The sequence below is a fragment of the Rhinatrema bivittatum genome, chromosome 4 (assembly GCF_901001135.1).
Source record: "Rhinatrema bivittatum chromosome 4, aRhiBiv1.1, whole genome shotgun sequence".
Classification (NCBI taxonomy): domain Eukaryota; kingdom Metazoa; phylum Chordata; class Amphibia; order Gymnophiona; family Rhinatrematidae; genus Rhinatrema; species Rhinatrema bivittatum.
In genome coordinates, this window is record NC_042618.1 from 290,103,910 (window position 1) to 290,128,108 (window position 24,199).

The 24,199-nt window shown below is 43.3% G+C and overlaps 1 protein-coding gene across 2 annotated transcripts in view; it reads left to right on the plus strand.

The window, feature by feature from the left end:
* Window positions 1–2,157: 2,157 nt before the first annotated feature.
* Window positions 2,158–24,199, plus strand: part of KCNJ8 (potassium voltage-gated channel subfamily J member 8) — a 40,875-nt gene continuing 18,833 nt past the window's right edge. The window contains exons 1-2 of one of the 2 annotated variants that reach the window (XM_029600178.1): window positions 2,158–2,400; window positions 4,766–5,254. In XM_029600178.1, the coding sequence (XP_029456038.1) occupies window positions 4,914–5,254 (341 nt within the window). In that variant the 5' untranslated portion in view covers window positions 2,158–2,400; window positions 4,766–4,913. The remainder of the gene's footprint in view (window positions 2,401–4,765; window positions 5,255–24,199) is intronic. The other variant, XM_029600179.1, reaches the window with a different exon arrangement.

Sequence of the window (24,199 nt, forward strand, 5' to 3'; positions counted from 1 at the left end):
GATATTAGGTTCCATATTAGGAGCTACCACCCAGGAAAAAAATCTAGGCATCATAGTGGATAATACTTTAATATCGTCGGCTCAGTGTGCTGCAGCAGTCAAAAAAGCAAACAGAATGTTAGGAATTATTTGGAAGGGAATGGTTAATAAAACAGAAAATGTCATAATGCCTCTATATCGCTCCATGGTGAGACCACACCTTGAATACTGTGTACAATTCTGTTCACCCCATCTCAAAAAAGATATAGTTGCGATGGAGAAGGTGCAGAGAAGGGCAACCAAAATGATAAAAGGGATGGAACAGCTCCCCTATGAGGAAAGGCTAAAGAGGCTAGGGCTGTTCAGCTTGGAGAAAAGATGGCTGAGGGGGGATATGTTAGAGGTCTTTAAGATCATGAGAGGTCTTGAACGAGTAGATGTGACTTGGTTATTTAGACTTTCGAATAATAGAAGGACTAGGGGGCATTCCATGAAGTTAGCAAGTAGCACATTTAAGACTAATTGGAGAAAATTCTTTTTCACTCAATGCACAATAAAGCTCTTTAATTTGTTGCCAGAGGATGTAGTTAGTGCAATTAGTGTAGCTGGGTTCAAAAAAGGTTTGGATAAGTTCTTGGAGGAGAAGTCCATTAACTGCTATTAATCAAGTTGACTTAGGGAATAGCCACTGCTATTAATTGCATCAGTGACATAGGATCTTCTTAGTGTTTGGATAATTGCCAGGTTCTTGTGGCCTGGTTTGGCCTCTGTTGGAAACAGGATGCTGGGCTTGATGGACCCTTGGTCTGACCTAGCATGGCAATTTTTTATGTTCTTATGTTCTAATGCACATCCCTAAAATTTAGTGAGCAAAAAACTCATTCCTGCATCATCAGTAAGGTTAATACTCACAAAATGTGCTTTCAAGAGAGGATAAACTTGTGCATTCAGCTGTATGCACCTTATTGTATCAGCCTGATATTAGGATTCAAAAGAGGATTGGAGAAGTTCCTGAAGTAAAAGTCCATAAATAGTTATTAGCCAGGTAGGCAGCGCTTTCCCTTGGAGTGAGATACAACAAATAGGTCAGCTATTGGAATTTGCATGCCATGGCCTCTTATTAGAGACAGAATGCTGAGTTTGATTAACTTTGGTCTGACCCAGCACGGCACTTCTTATGTTCTAACTAGGGTACATGATGAAACTAAAAACTAACAGATTTAATACAAATTGTAGAAAGTACTTTCTACTCAGTTTACAAACTGTGGAATCTGTTGCCAGAAGGCATTTATCATAGGGGAATTTAAAAGAAATGTGGACATGTTCCTGGAAGAAAAGTCCATACTATTAGTATAGACTAAAGGAAGTGATTGCTAACCCTGGGAATGAGTAAGAAGAAATAAATTAACTTTGGGATCTGCCGAGCACTTGTGGCAATGACTGGCCACTGTCAGAGACAGGATCCTAGGCTCAGTGGATCTTGATCTGACCCACCATGGCATTTCCTATGGTCTTATAGCTCCTAATTTTTATTAGTCAGTTTGAGTCTCCCTTCCTGCTTTTGTATCTGATCACACCAACACAATCTCTATGTACATTATGTACTATATATAATGTTTATTATATTCTATCCCCTTTTCCCAAGTAAAATATCCTTGAGTGCAACCACTGATGAATGCTGAGTTATTTCCTATTTCATAGTAAGTGTTCCTTAAGGGGAGGGTGGAGGGTGTATGCTGCACGTACTCTGTTCTGACCCTGAACAACATTGGGGCCAGATGAGTGCTACTCTGCCAACAAGTCGGACACTCCTGGCCTAAGTTTCTAGGAGATGGGAGAGTTTATGATAAAGGGCAATGCAATGTGGAGCATTTTCCAGAGTCATGTTTATAAAATATAGGCTATTGCTTGCTATTTTCAACATTTATTAATATTAAAATGTTGCTTCTTTGTATGCAGTATCTTTCACTCTGTGAAAATATTTACTCTTTTACTTTGTCTGAGACAGCTATCATCACAGTCTATAGAGAGGAAACCAGACTAAAAAAAAACCAGTTCTCCCCTTTACGTCAGGATTTTGGAATTAAAAGAAAATTTCAGAGGAATTTGTTCCCTCCCTACTCCAACTATGTGCTTTAGAGTATCGCTCCTCCCTATTATCTTCCCCTGACTCTGGCAGCAGCAGCTGGTCGACACAAGCAGTTTGTCACTCCACTTCCTTTCAATTAGTCCTGCAGTTAGTCTAAACTTCTGCTTGTAAACTGATTTATTTCTTAACTTTGGACCATGCCCTTTTTTTTTGTTTTGTTTTTAGTTTCCTCTTTTTTTTTTCTAGCACATGAACATAAGACATGATTACGATTTTAACTTGTCAAAGAGAAGGGATGGCAAGATAGGTAACCAAGATATGGAATGTGGTATGTAAGTATATACCTTATCTTCGGGCAATTATTTACTGTCATATTTGCATTTTGTTCAATTATCATATTACATATTTTAACTCTAAAATCTATTTAAGAAGTTTGTAGGGGTAAGAAAGGATGTGGGAGATCATTTTATAATTTGATTTTGCTTTGAATTGAAGTGATTCTGCTAAAAAAATAATTAATTGGTCTGCTATGATTCTGAAACTTATCCCAATTACTTCAAATATATCTGTACATTTGATTTGTTAATCTTTGGACAAAATATACTGCTTTGGACAAATTATATTAATTTTAATAGTATCCATTCTCCTACCTAATCCTTGGTTTTGGATTCTATTGTACATCCTTTATTACTTTCTGTTATATCAAGTTAAAATATATGTGTGTGTGTGATTTTTTTAAACAATAGTTTAAATAATTTGTGAAACTATTTGCTGTAACATGAATTGTTTTGGGGGGAGAAATTAACTACCAGATATACATATCTATGCACTTGTTATCCCAAGTTAAATGTTTACAATCTATCAATTTCTGAATTCCTACTGCTTAATAGAATTTTGAATCCATGGGTATTTGTTCTGATTTTAAAATATTCAGAGAAATAAATAATTTCACAGCTTTACAAAATGAACCCAAAATTTATTTCAAATATTCATGAATGTGCCTTAACTCACGTTATGCCAAAAAACTGAAAATCATAGACAGTCCAAGTTTGTATTACTGACAGATCGTTGATGTGCGATGTTGAATGCTTGAGGAAGTATATAAACATCTTATGCATGGGGAGGGGGATCAGCATGTGATAAGGGAACAGCAGTGAACATTTAACATGTAAATACTTACTGTGCCTGGACATAACTTGTCCTGAACTAACAATGAAAAGGTGTGAGCTAAATGCACAATAATTAATAAATCCACAATAACACCTTGAATAAGCTTGTGATATGGTGAGGGGAAGCATTGAGCATCTGAATGGGAAAGGGAGCATGTTAACCTCCAAAAGTGAGAAGACAATTTTCAAAGCAATTTACATGGAAAAAATTGTTTTACTCAGGTTAATCCTCCTCGGGCATTTTTTTCTGTGATGAGAGCGGAATATAAATCTTTCAAATAAATAAATAAAAAGAATAATCGGCTCTCTGAAAACTGCCCTTTCTCAATGCAGCTAAATGTTTGCGTGTTATTCTGAAAGCACAATTGTTAGCTACATTGAGAGGAGGTATTCCTGGAGCATGTTTGTGAGAACAGGAAAAAATATGAATGTAGATGATATTTTCAAATCTTTATGCATTTTTTCCAGCAAAAATCTACCCACATGAAAAGCAGGGACAAATAGCATACATGTTTTGTTCTTCAGCTTTTTTCAAAGCACAATATTTACATAATTTTCACTTTGAAAATTGGTGCAGGGCCTGCAGGTATAAACTAAATATGGTCATTGTCCTTTTGCTGAAAGTTTGAAAATTGTCCCTTAAAAGCATGAACAGAAGCGTGGCATTCAGGAAGAAGGAGAGATCATTGTGGGGCATGAGTTAAAGGTGAATGGGAGCACATGAAGAGAGAGAAAACTTTATATTCTCCTTACGGTTTCCATTTGTTTCCCCCTACCCTTTATTTTCAATTCCTTACACCCTCTCCTCTCCTTTCATTTCTTCTCCAACAAAGCTCTCTTTTTCCATTGGCATTGCTCTAAGTCTTCTTCTACATGTTCTGGTATACTTAAATCCAATTGCACTATCCGTACTAGTGCCAGATATTTATATGTTTCACTTCCATGCAGCTGCTGTCACTTGTCTATGCCCCTCCTTTTGGCATGTGTAGCTTCACCACACATACACTTTACTTCAATATGACTTGCCCCTCCTTTTGGTGTAGTTGCCTCTACCATTTATATGCTTCTCTCCTGCACTGATGACTGGATTGTTCATTCACTTTCCAAGCAAGCATGGTTGTCTTGATTGGCAAGCAGCTGAGTTCTCCCCCTTTAGAAAGCTGTCTGTTCTCATGTAGGACATCAGAAGGTAAACAATCAGTGCCAAAGACTCCTGAAAGATGCATGTGACATGTGTGGTCTTTCATTGCAAGTGATGGCAGAATATATGAGATCACAAAAGGAATAAGCAGCTGCACATCTTTGTCTAATATTAAAAAAATTCCAAAACAAAGATGACCATAAACATCATTTTCAACTGGCTGAAAAAAAGGACTTTCAATTCTCTTTCATTGTGCACTTTCACAACTGATCTTAACAAATAATATATTAATTTGAAAACAGTATTAAAATATTCTTTACATTTTCAATTTCAAAAGAAATAGCAAAGAAAAACATTTTCCCCTTTTAATTTTCTTTCTCATTTCAGGACACTGGATTAAAAAAAAGTAAAATCAAAGTCAGAGAGAGAAAAAAGTGAAAACAAGAGAGTTCTCCAGCTGAGATCACAGAGCAAGCTTTTTTGACCACTCTCTGCAGTTTGGCATTTGTCTGTGGACTATGCTGGCAGGAAAAAGATGCTGGCCCGGAAAAGTATTATCCCTGAAGAATATGTGCTGGCACGGATAGCTGCAGAGAATGTACGCAAACCACGTGTCTGTGATAAGCTACGCAAACCCCGTTTTATTGCCAAGAGTGGTGCTTGCAATGTAGCCCACAAGAATATTCGTGAGCAGGGTCGCTTCCTACAGGATGTCTTCACCACGCTGGTGGATCTGAAATGGCGCCATACATTGGTGATCTTTACCATGTCCTTTCTATGCAGTTGGCTACTCTTTGCTATGATATGGTGGTTGGTGGCCTTTGGCCATGGAGACTTAGACGTTATTAGTTTGCATCCTTGTGTGACAAGTGTCAGGTAGGATACAAAGAACTACTGTGGAGTTTGAATTATTATATTATACTACTTTATTCAGATTTCAGTTACATTTTCATATTGAAGATAAAAAAAAACCTGTTTACAAATTTTAAAATGTACATATATTTTTGAAAGGCAGAATAAGAAAAAGGCACCCAAACTCAAAGAACAGTAATTTTTTATTTTCAGTTTCTGACCTCTTACTTTTGGAAATCATTGTAAGAAAAATCTTTTAAAACTCAGATTAACTGAATTCATGATTTACTTAAAAAATTAGAAAATAATTATATAAGGGAGCCAATATACTTCAATGTAAGTGAATCCTATTTTAAAAGACAGCCTGCTGGACCTCATAGCTTAATTAGATTCAAGAGAAATTTAAGAAAAATGTAACAATCAGGGATGTGAATCGGGTGATCGATCGTCTTAACGATCGATTTTGGCTGGGGGGGGAGGGAAATCTGATCATCATGGTTTTTGTTTTTTTTAAATCGTAAAAAATCGTAAATCGGGGGAGGGCGGGAAAACCGGCACCCTAAAACCCACCCCGACCCTTTAAAATAAATCCCCCACCCTCCCGAAGCCCCCCAAAATGTTTTAAATTACCTGTGGTCCAGTGGGGGGGTCCCGGCGCGATCTCCCGCTCTCGGGCCACAGCTGCGTTAAAAGAAATGGCGCCGGTGGCCCTTTGCCCTTACCATATGACAGGGCAAAAGTAGTGCCGGCGCCATTTTGGTTCCTGTCACCCGAAGTCACGAGTGCAGGAGATCGCTCCCGGACCCCCGCTGGACCCCCAGGGACTTTTGGCCAGCTTGGGGGGGCCTCCTGACCCCCACAAGACTTGCTAAAAGTCCAGCGGGGGTCCGGGAGCGACCTCCTGCACGCGGGCCGTATTGCCAATATTCAAAATGGCGTCGGCGCTACTTTTGCCCTCACTATGTCGACATAGTGAGGGCAAAAATGGCGCCGGCGCCATTTTGAATATTGGCAATACGTCCGGTGCTACTTTTGCCCTCACTATGTCGACATAGTGAGGCAAAAATGGCGCCGGCGCCATTTTGAATATTGGCAATACGGCCGGCACTACTTTTGCCCTCACTATGTCGACATAGTGAGGGCAAAAGTAGCGCCGGCGCCATTTTGAATATTGGCAATACGGCCAGCGTGCAGGAGGTCGCTCCCAGATCCCCGCTGGACTTTTGGCAAGTCTTGTGGGGGTCAGGAGGCCCCCCCAAGCTGGCCAAAAGTCCCTGGGGGTCCAGCGGGGGTCCGGGAGCGATCTCCTGCACTCGTGACGTCGGGTGACAGGAACCAAAATGGCGCTGGCACTACCTTTGCCCTGTCATATGGTAAGGGCAAAGGGCCACCGGCACCATTTCTTTTAACGCAGCCATGGCCCGAGAGCGGGAGATCGCGCCGGGACCCACCCACACTGTCCCCAGGTAATTTAAAACATTTTGGGGGGGCTTCGGGAGGGTGGGGGATTTATTTTAAAGGGTCGGGGTGGGTTTTAGGGTGCTGGTTTTCCCGCCCTCCCACCCCCCCCCCCAATTTACGATTTTTTGACGATAAATCGGGGGGAATTGTTATTGTATCGCAGCTCTAACGATTTTTGATGATTTAAAATATATCTGACGATTGTTTTAAATCGTCAAAAATGATTCACATCCCTAGTAACAATATATTTTTAAAAAGTCCTTGATATAATAGTAGTCTTCCAGGCACATGTGCTGTTGATACATAGATTAAGACAGGAGAAGGACGTTTTAAAGGAATTTAATGGATAAAGTATGGCTTTAATGGCAAAACTGGTGCCTTTGAAAATGATCCCATCTGCACATACATTTACATGCCTAGGGACCCTAACTTTCAATTCTATCCACAGTACAGCATTTACGTGCGTATATGGATGCTTAGAGATTAATGCTAATATTGCATAGGGAGCCTAACTATCAAACCTATCCACAGTACAGCATTTAAGTATATATGTGGACATATCGAGATTAATACTAGTATTTTGTAGGGATGTGCAGAGGAAAATAATTTGTTTTGGTTCATTCATTTGTTTTATAGGTTTCTATACCTTTGTCTGGTTTCTTCCAAATGAAAAACAAAATTGTGTTTATTCATTTTGGGGTAGATTTTCAAACCCCGGCGTGCATAAATCCCGGGGTTTACGTGCGTGGCCGGGCCAATTTTCAAATGGCTTGGCCATGCGTGTAAACTCTGAGACATGTATAAGTCCTGGGGCTTGAAAATGAGGTGGTCCAGGGGGGCGGGACGGTCTGTGGGGGAGGCAGGGCGGGGCTAGTGGCACCCAGCACAGCGGCCATTTGCTGCTGTGCTGGCGTGTGCAACTTGCTCCTGCTCCTTGGCAGGAGCAAAAGGTAAAATATAAAAATGAGGGCTAGTTAGTGTTGCAACCATCGCTGCCTGACATCTCCACTCCGCCCTCCTTACCTCAGTGGTGACTCCCTCTTTGCTTGTTGGATGTTTGACTACCGCAGCGTCATCTTGCCGCCCTCCTCCGGTGTCCCCGGACCGGCAAGATGCTGCACTTCGCCATGTTTCCCAGAAGCCTAAGGGCATGTGCGCGGCGCAGCCCCGACTCAAGTACCAGCAGTGGCGCGAACCTCAGGGGCGTCCCTCTGAGATGACGTCATCCGCACCAGATATTTAAGGTCTCTGAATTCACTAACTAATCTAGTTAGCAAGGACTGGTTTTCGTACGCTCCTAGCTACTCTGCCTCCTCGGACTTATCAGGGGTATCCGCTCCTCGGGGGCCTTGTTTCTCTTTTGCCTTTCAGGTTGCAGTCTGGAACCGGTACTCGCTCCTTGACCTGCTTCTGAATACCACTTCTGCCAGGAAGTCATCGCTGCCTACAACACCAGTGAGTACCATCCTTCTCTCAGAGCTTCCCTGGAACCAGCTCTGCCATCCTGGGATCGCTGTTCCAGTACCAGCCGGGCGCTTCCAGCTCACTACTGCCACCTCTGGTGGTTCTATATACTGTTTAATAAAAGAACTAATGTGTGTCTGTCTCCAAACTCTGAGCCTGACCGGTGGTCCCTCTCGGGATCTTCCCCCGGGGGTGTGGTCATCTGCCACCGGCCCAAGGATCCACCCACAACTATCCCAAACAATAACAGATTGCTAACTCCATGGATCCGGCACAACTCAATGCCTTGCAGGCCATACCGGGCCTATCCCAGCGCATTGTGGAGCAGCAAGTCGCCTTGGAGAAACTTACTTCAGCGTTTCATCAGCTACACACACAGAAGGTTCAAGGCACAGCTTCCAACCATAAAGGTCAGTTACAGGAGGTAACTTTAAAGACTGCTGTACCACTGGCAGCTCCAATCCACTTTTCCGGAGAAATCCAGAAGACCCGGGGCTTTTTAAACCAGTGCTGCATGCATTTTGCCTTACAGCCATCATTGTTTCCTACGGCTCTCTCCAAGACTACCTACATCCCTTCATACCTGGATGGTAGGGCTTTGTCTTGGGCATCTACCTTGTGGGAACGCAAGGACCCCATTTTGCAGGACATAGGGTTTATGGACTTGTTTAAATCCGTTTTCAAAGACCCTGCTCGAACTTCTGTAGCCGGTTCTGCTTTGGTTGAATTGAAACAAGGCAACAGATCTTTGGCTGAATTTGCCATAGAGTTCAAAACTCTTGCAGCAGAACTCCACTGGGACCCCAAATGTCTCAAGACTCTCTTTTGTAGAGGCCTGGATACCTGTTTAAAGGACGAGCTGGCTGCTTGCGAAACACCTGACTCACTGGACGAATTAGTAGCCTTGGCCACTCGGATTTATCACCGGCTCTGGGACAAGGTGAAGGAACTCTGGTCTAAGGTTGGTTAACCTGGGTTGAAAAAGGCTAGTGCTGCATCTGCACCTCGGATGGTTCCAGGAATCCTTGCTGCTGATAAAGATTAGAGGTGTGAATCGTGTGATCGATCGTCTTAACGATCGATTTTGGCTGGGGGGGGAGGGAAATCGGATCGTCGTGTTTTGTTTTGTTTTGAAATCATTAAAAATCGTAAATCGGGGGAGGGCGGGAAAACCGGCACATCAAAAAAACCCTAACACCCACCCCGAACCTTTAAAACAAACCCCCCAATCTCCCGAACCCCCCCCAAAATGTTTTAAATGACCTGGGGTCCAGTGGGAGGGTCCCGGCGCGATCCCGGTGCGATGTTCCGCTCTCTGGCCACACCCAAAAAACCCTAACACCCACCCGAACCTTTAAAACAAACCCCCAAACCCCCTAACCCCCCCAAAATGTTTTAAATGACCTGGGGTCCAGTGGGAGGGTCCCGGCGTGATCCCGGCGCGATGTCCCACTCTGGCCACAACAAAAAAAACCCCTAACACCCACCCCGAACCTTTAAAACAAACCCCCACCCTCCCGAACCCCCCCAAAATGTTTTAAATGACCTGGGGTCCCGGCGCGATGATCCCGGCGCGATGTCCCGCTCTCTGGCCATGACTGCTGTGAAGAGAAATGGCGCAGGTGGCCCTTTGCCCTTATCATGTGACAGGGCAAAGGTAGCGCCGGCGCCATTTTGATTCCTAGCTCCCGACGTCATGCGTCCAGGAGATCGCTCCCGGACCCCCGCTGGACCCCCAGGGACTTTTGGCCAGCTTGGGGGGGCCTCCTGACCCCCACAAGACTTGCCAAAAGTCCAGCGGGAGTCCGGGAATGACCTCTTGCACTCGAGCCGTATTGCAAAATGGCGCCGGCCATACGGCTGGCGCCATTACGGCTGTATGGCCGGCGCCATTTTGCAATACGGCTCGAGTGCAAGAGGTCGTTCCCGGACCCCCGGGAGCGATCTCCTGGACGCATGACGTCGGGAGCTAGGAATCAAAATGGCGCCGGCGCTACCTTTGCCCTGTCACATGATAAGGGCAAAGGGCCACCGGCGCCATTTCTCTTCACAGCAGTCGTGGCCAGAGAGCGGGACATCGCCGGGATACTGATGCCAGGTGGGTTTTTGTTTTTTTAAGCATAATTTAAGCATGAAGACTAGAATAGTTCCAATCTGAAACAGTTTTGCTTTTTTTTTTATTTTTAAGCCTTTAGAAAATGTATATTTTTAAATGGCTAAGACTGGAGTCTTCCCATTTAAATGGGAAGCTGACTAAGGATGTCTTTCTGTTCCATATCTCCCACATGAATAATCATACGACTGATAGTTTGAAGAAACACACTTGCTTTATTGCCTGAAAGCATAAAACAAGCGAAGGTGTAGGTGGCTGTCCCTTGGGAGGACAGAACCTGAAGGAAGGGTGTCATTTTGCCTTCTGATAAGAATGTGGTTTTCTTATTTAATGGTTGGGAGCATCACTTTCACTTCTAGTAAAAGTGAAAAATGCTGTAAGTCTGAAAGCAAGGCGCTTCTGTGAGTGTAATGTGTATGTGAGACAGGGAGAGTGCTTCTGTATGTGTGTGGTGTATATGTGAGTCAGGGAGGGTGCTTGTGTGTGTCAGTGTATGTGTGCGAGAGAGATGGAGCATGTTTTTGGCTGGCTTGTGGCTGTGAGAGAGGGCATGTGTGTGATTGAGCCTGTTTATTTATTTATTTATTTATTTATTTTAAATTTTTATATACCGGAATTCCTGTATGCAATACAAATCAGTCCGGTTTACAAGTAACGAAAGAGGTTGCCCTGGTCTGGGAAGTTAGACCTGGGTTTTTTTACATAGAACATGGAACAATAACAATAAACCATTGAACATTATTACAAGTAACATAGAATGTAACAATAGCATTTAACAGATTTAACCTTTTTTTACAAAGAACTTTAGAAGCAAATATGGTCTGCAGTAGACGGTTATATAAAGGTGAATAATGACTGTTAGAATTGCGAATAAGCAAGTACGGTATGAAAATTAAGTGGCAAGGTGTTGGTGACACCCTGCAATGGTTGGATCTGAAAGTCAGGAGGAGGTGCCTATTGGAAAGCTTGCCTGAAGAGCCAGGTTTTTAACCTTTTTTTGAACTCTAGTAGATTGGGTTCGAGTCGAAGGTCTGGTGGGAGCGCATTCCATTGGTGTGGTCCCGCAGTGGAGAGTGCTCTTTTTCTTAGTGTTGATTTGGCAGGAGCTGCGGCTAACGTGCCTTTGTAGGCGCTTCTGATGGGTCTGGAAGATAAGTGTGGACAAAGTTGGGTTTGTAGAGATATAGGTGCGATGTTATGAATTACTTTATGAATGATGGTTAATGTTTTATATAGGATTCTCTGTTTGATGGGTAGCCAGTGGAGGTTGCTCAAGATGGGGGTAATATGGTCTCTTCTCTTCGTGTTGGTTAGGATTCTGGCTGCGGCATTTTGTACTATTTGTAGGGGTTTGATGCTGTTGGAGGGGAGGCCAAGTAAGATTGAGTTGCAGTAATCAAGTTTCGAAAAAATAATGGATTGAAGAACGAGGCGAAAGTCATTAAAGTGAAGGAGTGGCTTTAGTTTCTTTAGGACCTGTAGTTTAAAGAAGCAGTCCCTGGTGGTTGTGTTTATGAATTTTTTTAGGTTAAGTTGATTGTCCAGCCATGCTCCAAGATTCCTGACATCAGCAGAGAGCTCAATGTTTAAAGATGTGGTTTGTGTCAGGTTAGGTGTGTGGGTGTTCGGGTTGTGTGAAATCAGTAGCAACTCTGTTTTGCTGGAGTTTAGAATCAGGTTCAGGCTGGAGAGTACTTGTTTAATTGGTTGAAGACAATTCTCCCAGTAGGCGAAGGTTTTTTGAATAGATTCTGTGATAGGGATGAGGATCTGGATGTCGTCTGCATAGAGGTAATGAGTAAGTTTGAGCTGTGATAGCAGATGGCAGAGGGGGAGGAGGTAGACGTTGAACAGGGTGGGAGAGAGGGAAGAACCTTGAGGTACACCTTGGTCTGATAGGATGGGGTTAGAATCCTTGTTATTAATTCTGACCTGGTAAAACCTGTTTGATAGGAATGATTTGAACCAACTGAGAGCTGTGCCTTTAATTCCTATGTTTGATAGTTGTTCTAGGAGTTGTGAGTGATTTACCATGTCGAACGCTGAGGATAGGTCTAGTAGGACCAGTAAGAATGATTGTTTTTTCTCCAGGTTCAAAAGTAAATTATCAGTGAGAGAAAGCAAAAGTGACTCTGTGCTTAGTGATTTTCGAAAACCATATTGTGCAGGGGAGAGAATGTTGTATTCCTCGAGATAATCGAAAAGTTGTTTATTTATGGCTTTTTCCATCAATTTGGAGATCAGGGGCAGGTTTGCAATGGGTCTGAAGTTAGCTGGGTCCGTTAGTGATGCATTTGGTTTTTTCAGTAGGGGTTTGATGATTGCAAGTTTTAGTTGGTTAGGAACTGTGCCCATGGCCAAAGAGGTGTTGATGATTTCTGCAATAGGTTTTGCGACGGTGCTAGGGATGGCAGTGAGCAGATTAGTAGGGAGTGGGTCCGATGGATGTGCAGATGGTTTAATTTTTTTAAGTAAATTTTCAATCTCCATGGCGGATGTGGGCTCGAATGACTCTAGTCTAGAATTCAGAGTGGGTTGGTATGAGCTATGAGGTATTGGTAGAGTTTGATGGGTTGTGAGGGAGCTAGTAAGGTTTGAGATTTTTGTTTTGAAGTAGGTGGCTAATTCGTTGGCCTTGCTGAGCGCTAGTTGGTCTGGAATGGATGGTGGTGTCGGTTTGGTGAGAGATGATACGTAAGAGAATAACGCTTTAGAGTCGAAGATGAAGTTATGAATTCTTTTTGCATAGAAGTCCTTTTTTGTTTTGTGTATGGCGTTTCTGTAGGTGTTAAGGGTGGCTTTGTAGTCCAGTCTGGATGTGGGTGTAGGGTTGATTCTCCAGCTTTGTTCTTTGTTTCGTAATTTTTGTTTTAGGGCTTTTAGTTCCGGGGTGAACCATGGTTTTCTGTTGTCTCGTGCCGATTGGATTACTTTTGAGGAGGTTGGACAGAGTTGATCCGCTATTTTGTTCGTGAGTTTGATCCATGAGGTGGTGGCTGTGTTGGCGTCTGAGAGGTCTATTTGTTTGAGATCTTTGGAGCAGTGTTCTGTGAGTAACTCCAGAGAGCATGGTTTCCTGAAATGAATGGTGGTTTTGGAGATGTTTGGAGGTGGTGAGATTTTCATTTTGAGGGTTGTGTCTATGATCTGATGGCCTGACCAGGGGATTGGTGTGCAGGTGGGATTGGTGTGGATGGACCAGCTATCGTTGATAAATATGAGGTCTAATGTATGACCTGCTTTGTGGGTGGGCCCGCTGATTATTTGTGAGAATCCAAGGTGACTGAGGGAGGAAAGGAAGGTTTCGCAGTTAGTAGATTGAGGGATGGAGTCCACGTGAATGTTGAAGTCTCCCAGTATGATGGTTGGTTTGTCTGAGTTTAGGTGTTTGGCTATCATCTCTATTAGAGGGGAGGGGTTAGCCTCTAGAGTTCCTGGTGTGGCGTAGATGAGGAAAATTTGTAGATGTTGAGATTTGAATATGGAGCATTCAAGATTTGAAGTGGCGTATGATAGTTGTAGGGTTATGCCCAGTTGTTTTTTTGCAGCAAGTAGAATTCCTCCTCCTTTCTTTTTTGGTCTAGGTATTGAGAAGAGGTCGAAGGATTGTGTAGGTAATTGGTTAGTTAATGATATGTCCGTGGGTTTTAACCAAGTTTCTGTTATTGCACATATGTCAGGGTTGTTGTCAATGAGGTAATCATTGAGAAGGTGCATTTTTTTGGAAAGTGACTGTGCATTGAATAAGGTTAAAGTGAATAATGAGAGGCCTAGAAGTTGTGTAATGGGAGATGTCATGATGTTGATGAGTCTTTGTTGTCTGGGTGTCTGAATGGGGTCTGGTGGAGAGTTATTTCTGGGTTTTCTCTTGAGTATGGGGATGGAGTGGCGGTGTGTCATTGTATGCTGATTTGCTAGTGTTATAAAAGGAAGGTCTGTGACCGGTTACGTTCAGAATCTGCTAGGATGGATGCTGGAACAGCTGGAGTGGAAGCTGGAACTTGTGGAATGGATGCTGGAACCTGTGGAGTGGATGCTGGAATAGCTGGAGTGGATGCTGGAACTTGTGGAATGGATGCTGGAACAGCTGGAGTGGATGCTGTAACAGCTGGAGTGGATGCTGGAACTATTGGAGTGGATGCTGGAACAGCTGGAGTGGATGCTGGAACTACTGGAGTGGATGCTGGACTGCTGGGGTGGATGCTGGAACTACTGGAGTGGATGCTGGAACTATTGGAGTGGATGCTGGACTGCTAGAATGGATGCTGGAACTTGTGGAATGGATGCTGGAACAGCTGGAGTGGATGCTGGAATAGCTGGAGTGGATGCTGGAACTGCTGGAGTGGATGCTGGACTGCTGGAGTGGATGCTGGAACTGCTGGAGTGGAGTGGAGTGTGGAGTGGAGTGGAGTGGAGTGGAGTGTGGAGTGGAGTGGAGTGGAGTGTGATTGAGAGCTTGTGTATAAGTGAAAAAGAGAGAGCATGTGTGTGATTGAAAGCCTGTGTGTTAGTAAGAGAGAACGAGAGCATTGTGTGATTGAGAGAGACTGGCCAGAGAGGTGACTGGTATGTGTGTGTGTGTGTGTGTGAGAGAGAGAGAAGAGACTGGTTGTGGTCCCTAAGGAAGAGGACTGTGAGGACAGCTTCAGCAGCTACTGCTGCTTCTGGTATGGCCTGCAAGGGAAAGGAGTAGGAGAACACTGGAGAGGGTAAGTAAAGGTGGCTTTTTAAGTTCATTTTTCTTGATGGACTACCATTTTAATTATTAGGTAGTATGTGACGTGTCTGCTGTTTGAAATATTTTATTGGTGTTTGGTAAAGCTTTCAAAATTTGCATTAATCTTTAATTATTGGATATTCTATTCATCAGCTGTTTTGAAATTATCTTATTTGTATGGTTTTATAATTATGATTAATGATTTATATATCTTTATATTATTGATTTGTTTCACAAGGAATGGTGACATTTTTGTTTTTCCATTGTTACACTGTATAGAGTCTGGCGTGATACGTTTTACAGTTCAGTTTTTGCCTGCACATTTCTGTTTATACTTTATGTGGCTTTATTCTGTATTTGATGAGAGGTCTGTCTCTGCTCTGTATGTGTGACCATGATGAGAGATTCTGCTTGCCTATAGTGTCTGTATAGGGATCATTAGCAATCGGGTTTGTTTTGTTTCCTCAGTAGGTGGTGTATTGGTATTCTAGAACCCAGTGTAATATTTACCCTTACTTTTTCAAAGGTAGGGTTATTGTTGTTTGAGTCCTTGGTGTTATTACTGTTATGTTACGATGGGATTGCAGTATAGATTTTGAGTGTCTTTTTTGCGGGGTTTTGTGTTAGTTCACAATGTGCCTGGCAGTGGAAGGTGTTTGTGCTGCTGTTACTGTGAGGTGACACCAGAATTTGAAAATATCTTTTAGTATGATGAGCTGTAAGGGAAACATCCAAGCTCCATTGTTTGGGGGAATTTCAGTGGATACACAGAGTTAGAGAACTGGAGGTGCAGGATTTATGTTGACATTCTGTTCCTTCCTATATATTCCTGACTTCACTCTCATAGCCCTATAGAATTAGTTGAATGAGGCTAACAAATAATTTTATAGTGTGAAACTGGCCAGCTTTTTAAAATTACCCAGAAGAGCCTTTGGAATTTTTTATTAACACTTTTTTTTTAATAACCAATTTGAAAGCACGATCCATGCTATAGATGTGGGTGTGATGAAGAAATGTCATTTTGGCTCCCCCCTCCCCCCAAATTCTTCTGTCTAGTGATACCACTGATTTTCTGTGACCTTAACCATTAGTACAAGAAGGATTAAGGGGGCGATGCTGGAGAGGCACACAAATGCATTGGCCCCTGGGTGCCGGAGATCCTTGGAGCGCCACTGGGTGCGAGTCATATGGGGCCGCAAGCGATGGCAAAGAGGAGTGGAGATTTGTCGGGCCGCGAGCAGTGCCCAACCTGCTTGTGACCGGAAAACCACACAGTCAACAGGCGTGATCGAGAATGAGGTAGGAATTGGGGCTGAGACCGGGGGGTGGCAGACCAACGGGGGGGGGGGGGGCGCAAGGGAGAAGGCTCGCCTAGGGCGCCAAATCTCCTTGCACCGGCCCTGACTACCTGGCATCCCAAATTGGAGCAAGTTATAATAATCTAAGGTAGAAAGAATCAAGGCCTGGAAAACAGTTCAAATTTCCAATATGCCTAGTAAAGGCCTCAGCTTACACAGACAACTTTAAAAATCCTGTCTTAAACGCATGTTTATGCTTATGATCCCCAGGCTTTTCACAGATATTTCACAGGCTTTGAACTTGATAGAAAAGGAAACCTTCTTGGAGACCAATATCTGAAGAATGATGACCTCAATCTTTTTCAGGTTCATGGCCAATTTATTAAGAATGAGCCACTGTATTACTGATAAAAGACATATTGATTCCATATTGAAAGTAACCATCCAATACTGTAAACCTAGATAATACAGGTATGAAAAACTGTATGTTCAGTGTATAGGCAATAGCCTGCACCAAGACCAATTAGCAAGTTGCACATTGGAGCCATATTCTGTATATGTTAAATAACATGGCCAATAAAGGCAACCTCTGAGAAAGCCTAGTAAAAATAGGATGCCAGACAGAGATATGCGAGCCAATTCTGGCTCTCTGCATTCTATCTGCAAGATCTGTTGTAAACCAGTTTAAAATAATTCCTGATATTCCAGACTCTGTAAGAAGATTGATTGGAGATTGAGAATATCAAATGCTGTGCTATATCAAGCAGAACAAGTACATAACTCTGACCACTGTCAAATGCTCTACTAAACATATCCATATTTGATAACAACAATGTTTCATTATTCAAGGCCTTTTGAAAACCAAACTGAAATTAATAAAGAATAGAATTCTCTTGAATGAAATTATTCCAGTTCAAATATTTTTTATTAGTGTAATAGGTATGTATTTTAAAATAAAAGAAAACATGCAATGAACAAACAAGGTCACTTAAAAGCCACCATGCAAGCAAAATAAAGATACATCAATATTAGATAATATAAAACACTAGTGAAAAACATTTTCAACCAATTAAATGATATAGTAACGATCTGTGGAATCCTACATTCTCATCCAGCTAGCAATGTTCTGTAATGTATAGCTGTTGTTTTCTCATACTTGTAATAGAGGCATATAGTATTCCACCAAAAATGGACATTAAAAGTGTTTGTTGATTTTCTATTGGATAACACTAACTTAAGAGTAATAACCATAAAAAAATCCAATATATGACATTGAGAAATAGGCAATGGGTGTTGAAAAACTCAAAATATCCAGTATTCTATCGCATATGTCCTAATAGTATGTTCTAGTTACAGGACGATAAAACATATGTGACAGGGTGGCTTGTAACAAAGTCAAGACCAACAACAGTAGAACATCAATAAGCCAGCTTTATGTAGCGACCACTGTGTCCAATAAGCTCGTTGGGCTAAAATATAAAATGATTGTGTGATATGGGAAGCCAACAAATTCCGAATTAAATTTTGTCAATAGCACTTCCAAGGAATAAGGATATCCAATGCAAGTTCTGTCCGTCACAGTTTCTCTAATCGTAAGCATCAATGGAATTTTATCCCTTTAATCAATTTATAGACTTCAACCACTATATAGTGTTGAATATGTTGAGTAGTCAAATGTCATCTCTCATGATCTTCAGAAGTACCATTGTACAGGGATTGCACATTGTACAGGGAAAATCAAGAGGATGAATTCATTCCCATGATACTCTGACTAATATCACTTTGAGTCACTGACAAAAGTGGTTCCATATCGAGCCAACATCTTCAAGGGAGTTCAAAGACCAGTTAGAGCTGATAGGAAATCCTCACAAATGTTCACAATTTTATCAGTAAAATATTGAGCAAAATCTTCATAATGAGTAGGTATTAATACTATTTACCAGAGAAGCATTATCACATGAGCGAATTAAATATTACACTATTAAGAAGAGCTCCAGAGGTCTATTTCCAGCTTGTTTAAATTATAAAGAATAGGGAGGTTCATATTCAGTCACAGTCTGGATAGTAAAGTTAGCCAGATAAATGTATCCAGCTCACCTTGGAAGTACATTCAATAGTTCAGCCACACTATTGAATGTAGCCGGCTATCTTAAAATTAGCCAGCTAACTTTGTGCAGTTAACATTTGGACAGCTCTTTGCCTGACCAAATTTAGCTGGCTATCCCTTAGATACACTAAACCATGATATTTTATTGTAGCAGGGGTCCTACTATTATGGAAGGGTGTTGCTGCGAAAATGGGGCCCCTCTCCTGAAAAGCATGGCAGCTGTATGGCATGCTCATTTGTCTCATGGCCAAATATGCAGAACAAATGAACATGGCGAGCAGCCCTTTAATGAAATGGTGGCCCCAATCTCACGGGCCCACCATTGCCTTAAATGACCACTAGCTAAAAAAAAAGGTCACATGCAAATGGGGGAACAGGGGAGGTAGAGCGGGGATTAGTACTGACCCCCTTCTCAACCCAAGGAAGCCCCGAATCCCCCAAAATTTTAAAAATAAAAAAAGACTCATGATGTGACAGCCCTGGCCCCCTTTCTCCATCCCCAAAGCTAAAACAGAAAATGTGGCCCCGGGTCCCCGCTGCTATAACCTCACCCCTGAGTACAGGATCCCCCTGCTGCCATGTCCCCCACCTATCACACCCCATGTGACAGAGATCCCTCTGATGCCATACCCTCACCCCTCCAAGTGACAAAAAAATCCCCCACTGCCATACCCCCAAGTGACAGAGATCCCTCTGATGCCATACCCCCACCCACCCCCCAAGTGAAAGTGACAACCCCCTCCTCCCACACTCCAAGTGACAGTGATGGCCCCCTCCCCCCAAGTGACATCAATGGCCCACGTGATAGTAAAAAAAACAAAGGGTCTGGGCCCCACCACCACTGAAAGGAAAAAAAAAAGTAGTATCCTGGCTCCCCCTTCCCACTATCCCCTAATCAGCAATCCTCCTCTCGCAACCCTATACCTCATAATGGATCTTGCATTGGGCCGGGTACACCCTCGCACCTGGTCCAGTTGGTGCCATTTTATAAAATGGCACAGACCTGATCTTGCCCCAGCATGTGACTGGACTTTATCTCAGTCACATGCCTGGGCAAGATCAGATTGTTGCCATATTTCTTTCTTTTGGGGAGGAAGGTGGGAAGGAGATGTAGGGTGGAGCCCAGAACCTTTTCCTTTTTTTATTTCAGTTGGGGACTATCGCTGTCACTTGGGGAATGGGGGAATATGGCATCGGTGAGATCTCTGTCACTTGTGGGACTTGGGATTAGGGGGTTTGGCATCAAAAGGGATCTCTGTCACTTTGGGGGGCTAGGAGGTATCACAGCAAGGGGGGTTCTCATTCACTTTAGGAGTGGGAGGTATGGCTGTGGAGGGGGGCTGGGGCCACATTTTCTGTTTTAACTTAGAGGAGGTAAGGCCAGGGTCATCGCCACATGGGTCTTTTATTTTGAATATTTTGGGGGAGTCTGGGCCACCTCATGTGTCAGCCCCGGGTTGAGACTGGATCATACTGACACCAGCTCAATCTCCCTGTTTGCCGTGATATTTTTTTTCCCTGCCATTTCAAAAGTATGGTGTGAGCCTCAGAACCCACGTTAGGGTCCCAGGCCTCCCACCGCATATGTAACACATTTCAAATAGGTGTTATTTTATCATGGCTGACCATCTTCTCGGTTGGCCACAATGAAATATTTACATCAAATTGGCTAGTAATGACCTTCTTTGCATGCATTTGCACTATTTATGCATACAAATTGCATGCAAAGAAGGTCATTGTAATAGAGGAGGGTATCTGGGTGGGAAGATGCAAAAAATTGCAGATATGTGATGTATACAATATAATATGCATTACAGCACAACTGCTGCTTCATGAATCACCCCCATGAATATTGGAGTTAGCCAGATAACTTAGGCCTAGATTCATCAAAATGCTATAAATATAGCAGAAATAGCGCCCGCAATACAAAAAAAAGGGGCATGGTTAGGCTAATTTCTTGTCTACTGCAATGTGTAGGATATTTCTGTGTAAAGCATGATACCTTAGAGGGTCATGCAATGAGTCAGTGCATTGTGCATAATTAGCCACATGGCGTATCATTAGCCTCGTCGCGAGTAGATTTACGCGTGGTATGCTATTTTGTTTGTTTTTATATACCGGCTTCCTGCAGCTGCTCATTTAAGGGTGTGTTGGAAGCTGGAGAGAGAGGAGGTAGGTGCTGGTTAGTGAATAGTTGGATGTTCTTACGATTTCTGAGTGAGTTGTCCTGTTTGTTTTCTCATCTGTTTTCCTTTTCCTTGGCTCTTGTCTTTTTCTGTGTGTGAAAGTTTTGTTTGTCATATTTGTCTTTCTGTTTTTTTATGTGGAGGAGGAGTAAGGAGGAGATATGTGGTGGAGAATGGAGGAGTACTGTGGTGGTGGAGGAGTGAGGAGGAGAAAAAAGAGGAGGTGTGGTTGTAGTAAGGAGAAAGTAGTGGTTGTGGTGAGGAGAGTTGAGGAGGTTGGAGCATAAGAATTATGGGGAAAGAGAAGAGGAGAGGCATGAGGAAAGGAGGTGGGTGGATGAGGGCAGGAATGCTAGGAGGAGGAGGAGGAGGAATGGGACAGGAGTAGAGATAGGCAGGAGGGAAGGGATAGGAGGAGAAGGGAGATGGGAGGGGAAAGGGGATAGTCGGGTGAAGATGGAGGGAGGAGGTCGGCAGGCTAGGGATGGAGAGAGAGGCAGAGGGGAAGGGAGTTTGGAGGGCAGGGGCAGGAGGGTGGAGGAAGGAGGGGAGAGGGGAGTGGGAGGGAGAGTGGGAAAGGGAGGACACTTCTCCAGAAGCAGAAGTGGCATCTCCTTCTGGCAGCCAGGTAGCAGTACGCTCTAAAGTTCAGTGTGCAGGACAATGAGACGGTGATTGTAGGGATCCTTGAGAATTATGCCATACTCTTTGGCAACCATGCAGCCAAGACCTTAAAGACAGCCAAGGGCCAGATATGGTGCACCATAGCCCATGCAATCTGCAGGCACAGTAGTGTCCAAGGCAGCACGGAGCAGGTGGTTCACCAAGTACTGGTACATCAAGGTGCAGTTGAAAGCAAAGGTGGTGAGCTGAAATAAATACATACACCAGACCAGAGAAGGAGACCTTTGTCCCATCATCCTCATACCCATGGAGGAGCATCTCATGCAATGGCTGGGACTAAATGTGTATGAGGGCATGACTGAGCAGCTGGACCACCATGTGAGCCACAGCCGGTAAGGTCACCTCACCTGTAAATGGCCAGGCTGCAATGTTTGCACACATAATTTGACAAAAGATGCTCACAATGTTTTAGATGCAAAGTGCGCCTCTGATGCCAAATGGAAAATGGATACTTCTTGCCATTGGTACTTATGTCTTCTCCATTTACTCATCTCTCACCCACAAAGCTGTTGGTCCCAATTATCAAGCCCCATGGACCAGACAACAAGCCCCGAGGATCAGCAGCGCACCAGCCCTTTTGCAGAGGTCTTTGCATATGGATCCCCAGACACAGGTGAGCGAGGAGGAAGAGCAGCAGCAGCAACAGCCTCAGAAGGTTATGCAGGTCCGTGAACCCCTTGGGCTCAGCCAGCACACTGAATATGTCCCTGAACATCTCCAGCTTCATGGAGGAACCCAGGCTGGACTAGGAGCCAGTTGATGCAGTACAACTTCAAGCCAGCACACCATAGCGCCAGCCTGAACCACAGGCCCCTGGCAGAACAGCCCAGCAGCCTCCTCTTGCCACATTTGGAGGCCCAAATTTCAACACTCCTCACCACCAGAAGAGCACTTCCTGCAGCACCAGCACCAGCCCCAGCACCAACAACATCCCTGCCACCAACAGACAGCATATTTTTAGCTAACTCTTGGTTACAAGGTCCTGTATGTGAGATAGACACTAGCTACCTATTGTTCAGCTCCATATACTGTCCAGTACAATAGGTGTCAAAATGCTTGGCTACAGGTGCAGTAGCTATGTCTTTACTCTGTGGGGGGGCCCAATGGGTTGTAGAGCTATGCACCGGTCATAGTGGAGCAATACCTGTACTTGTGGTCAGTTAGATTGAAAAATCTAAAGTTAGACATATTATAGTTTGCTTTCTTGGTGATGTTCTTCTGCATTTCTCTATTGCATACTTTCTAACTTTCTATTTTTCTAGGTATTGATATTGCTAGTCTGTATTAAGTAGCTGTGGGGTCTATTTTAAAAGGAACATGTGTCCATTTGCACGTGGTTCCCGATGTGCATACATGGATGGGCCGATTTTATAACATGCAGGTGTTGGCGCACGCATGTTATATAATACGGTTCCCACGTGCTCATGCGTGCCGGATTTTCATGTCCATGCGTGCATATGCGGGAGTTACGCGCACAGCCAGCCCTTTCAAAAATGCGTGTGGCGCACACAAGGCCCAGCCACATGCGTAACCCCCGAATTTTACATGCAGGGCTTACATAATTCGGGCTTGTGTTTGTACATTTTTTTTTTAAGGGTGGTATCCACAAGAGTTGTGGTGCTTATGTCCCAAGACCTGACATTTGGAAACTTGAGAGATGTCCAATTTGCTATCAGCCGTCTATAATTAAAAAACAGTTGTCATATCTGAAAGAGGACTTGCTCAAGTTTCAGAAAACCTCCCCTCCCAGGCATCAACCAGACTATCTCCCCCAGCTCCCACAGAGAATTCATAAACCCACAGATAAATGGCTCACAGTGGGCTCTGGTAGAAGAAGAAATGTGGCAATACAACGCCCAATTTTCCTAACTGTGCAGCATCTTGAATATCCAAACCCACTCCCATAGAGAAGTCAGACATCCAGGATTCAGAAACCCAGGAACAAATGGATTACAGTGGGCTCTGGCAGAATACGGGTGTGATGAAACGACTCCCACTCTCCCCACTGCTACTCTTACATAATACCTTTTCTGCATTGGATAACGAAGAAGCTCCAGAAACAGAAAATGAGGAGATATCTGGGAAAGAAGATAGAAGTGCTGATTGTTGGAGATTTAAATCTGACAGACGTAGACTGGAGAATCCCTTCTACAGAAACCTACCAGAAGTAGAGAGATAGTAGATGCCCTGCAAGGGGCTCTGTTCAAACAAATGGTAATAGAACCCACGAGGGAGGGAGTTATTCTTGACTTAGTGCTCACTAACAGGGCTAATGTGTCTAATGCCCAGGTGGGTGCCCACCTCAGCACCAGTGATCATCAAACAGTGTGATTTGATATCACAAATAGGATATGGAGAAGTAACACAACGATCCGAGTTTTGAATTTCAAAAATAAAGACTTTGTTGAAATGGGGACTTACCTTGAGGTAGAACCAGAAGACTGAGAGAAAATGAGAGAGGTGGAACAACAGTGGGCCAAACTAAAAGGAGCAATTACAAAGGCCACAAATCTATATGTTAAAACACATAAACAAAAGTAAGAGAAATAAGAAACTGATCTGGTTCTCAAAGGAGGTGGTTGATAAAAGTAAAAAGAACAGCGTTCAAGAAATATAAAGAATTCCAGAAAGAAGAACACAAGGAAGAATATCTGGTGAAACTGAGGGAATTAAGAAAGTAATCAAGAAAGCAAAAAGTCAAGAGGAAGAAAGTAGTGCCAAAGAGATAAAGCAAGGTAACAAAACATTTTTCCTATACACCAGAGAATGAGTCCCAGACTCAAAACTGCTATATAATTGACCTGGACACAATAGTCATCACACTCATTTAACAACTAGCATTGATTAAAAACTATGTTACCGAACCTAATGGCACCTGTGTAAACTGTTAGATTTTAATAAAATTACGTTTTGTGCCTTACTGTAAACCGATGTGACGG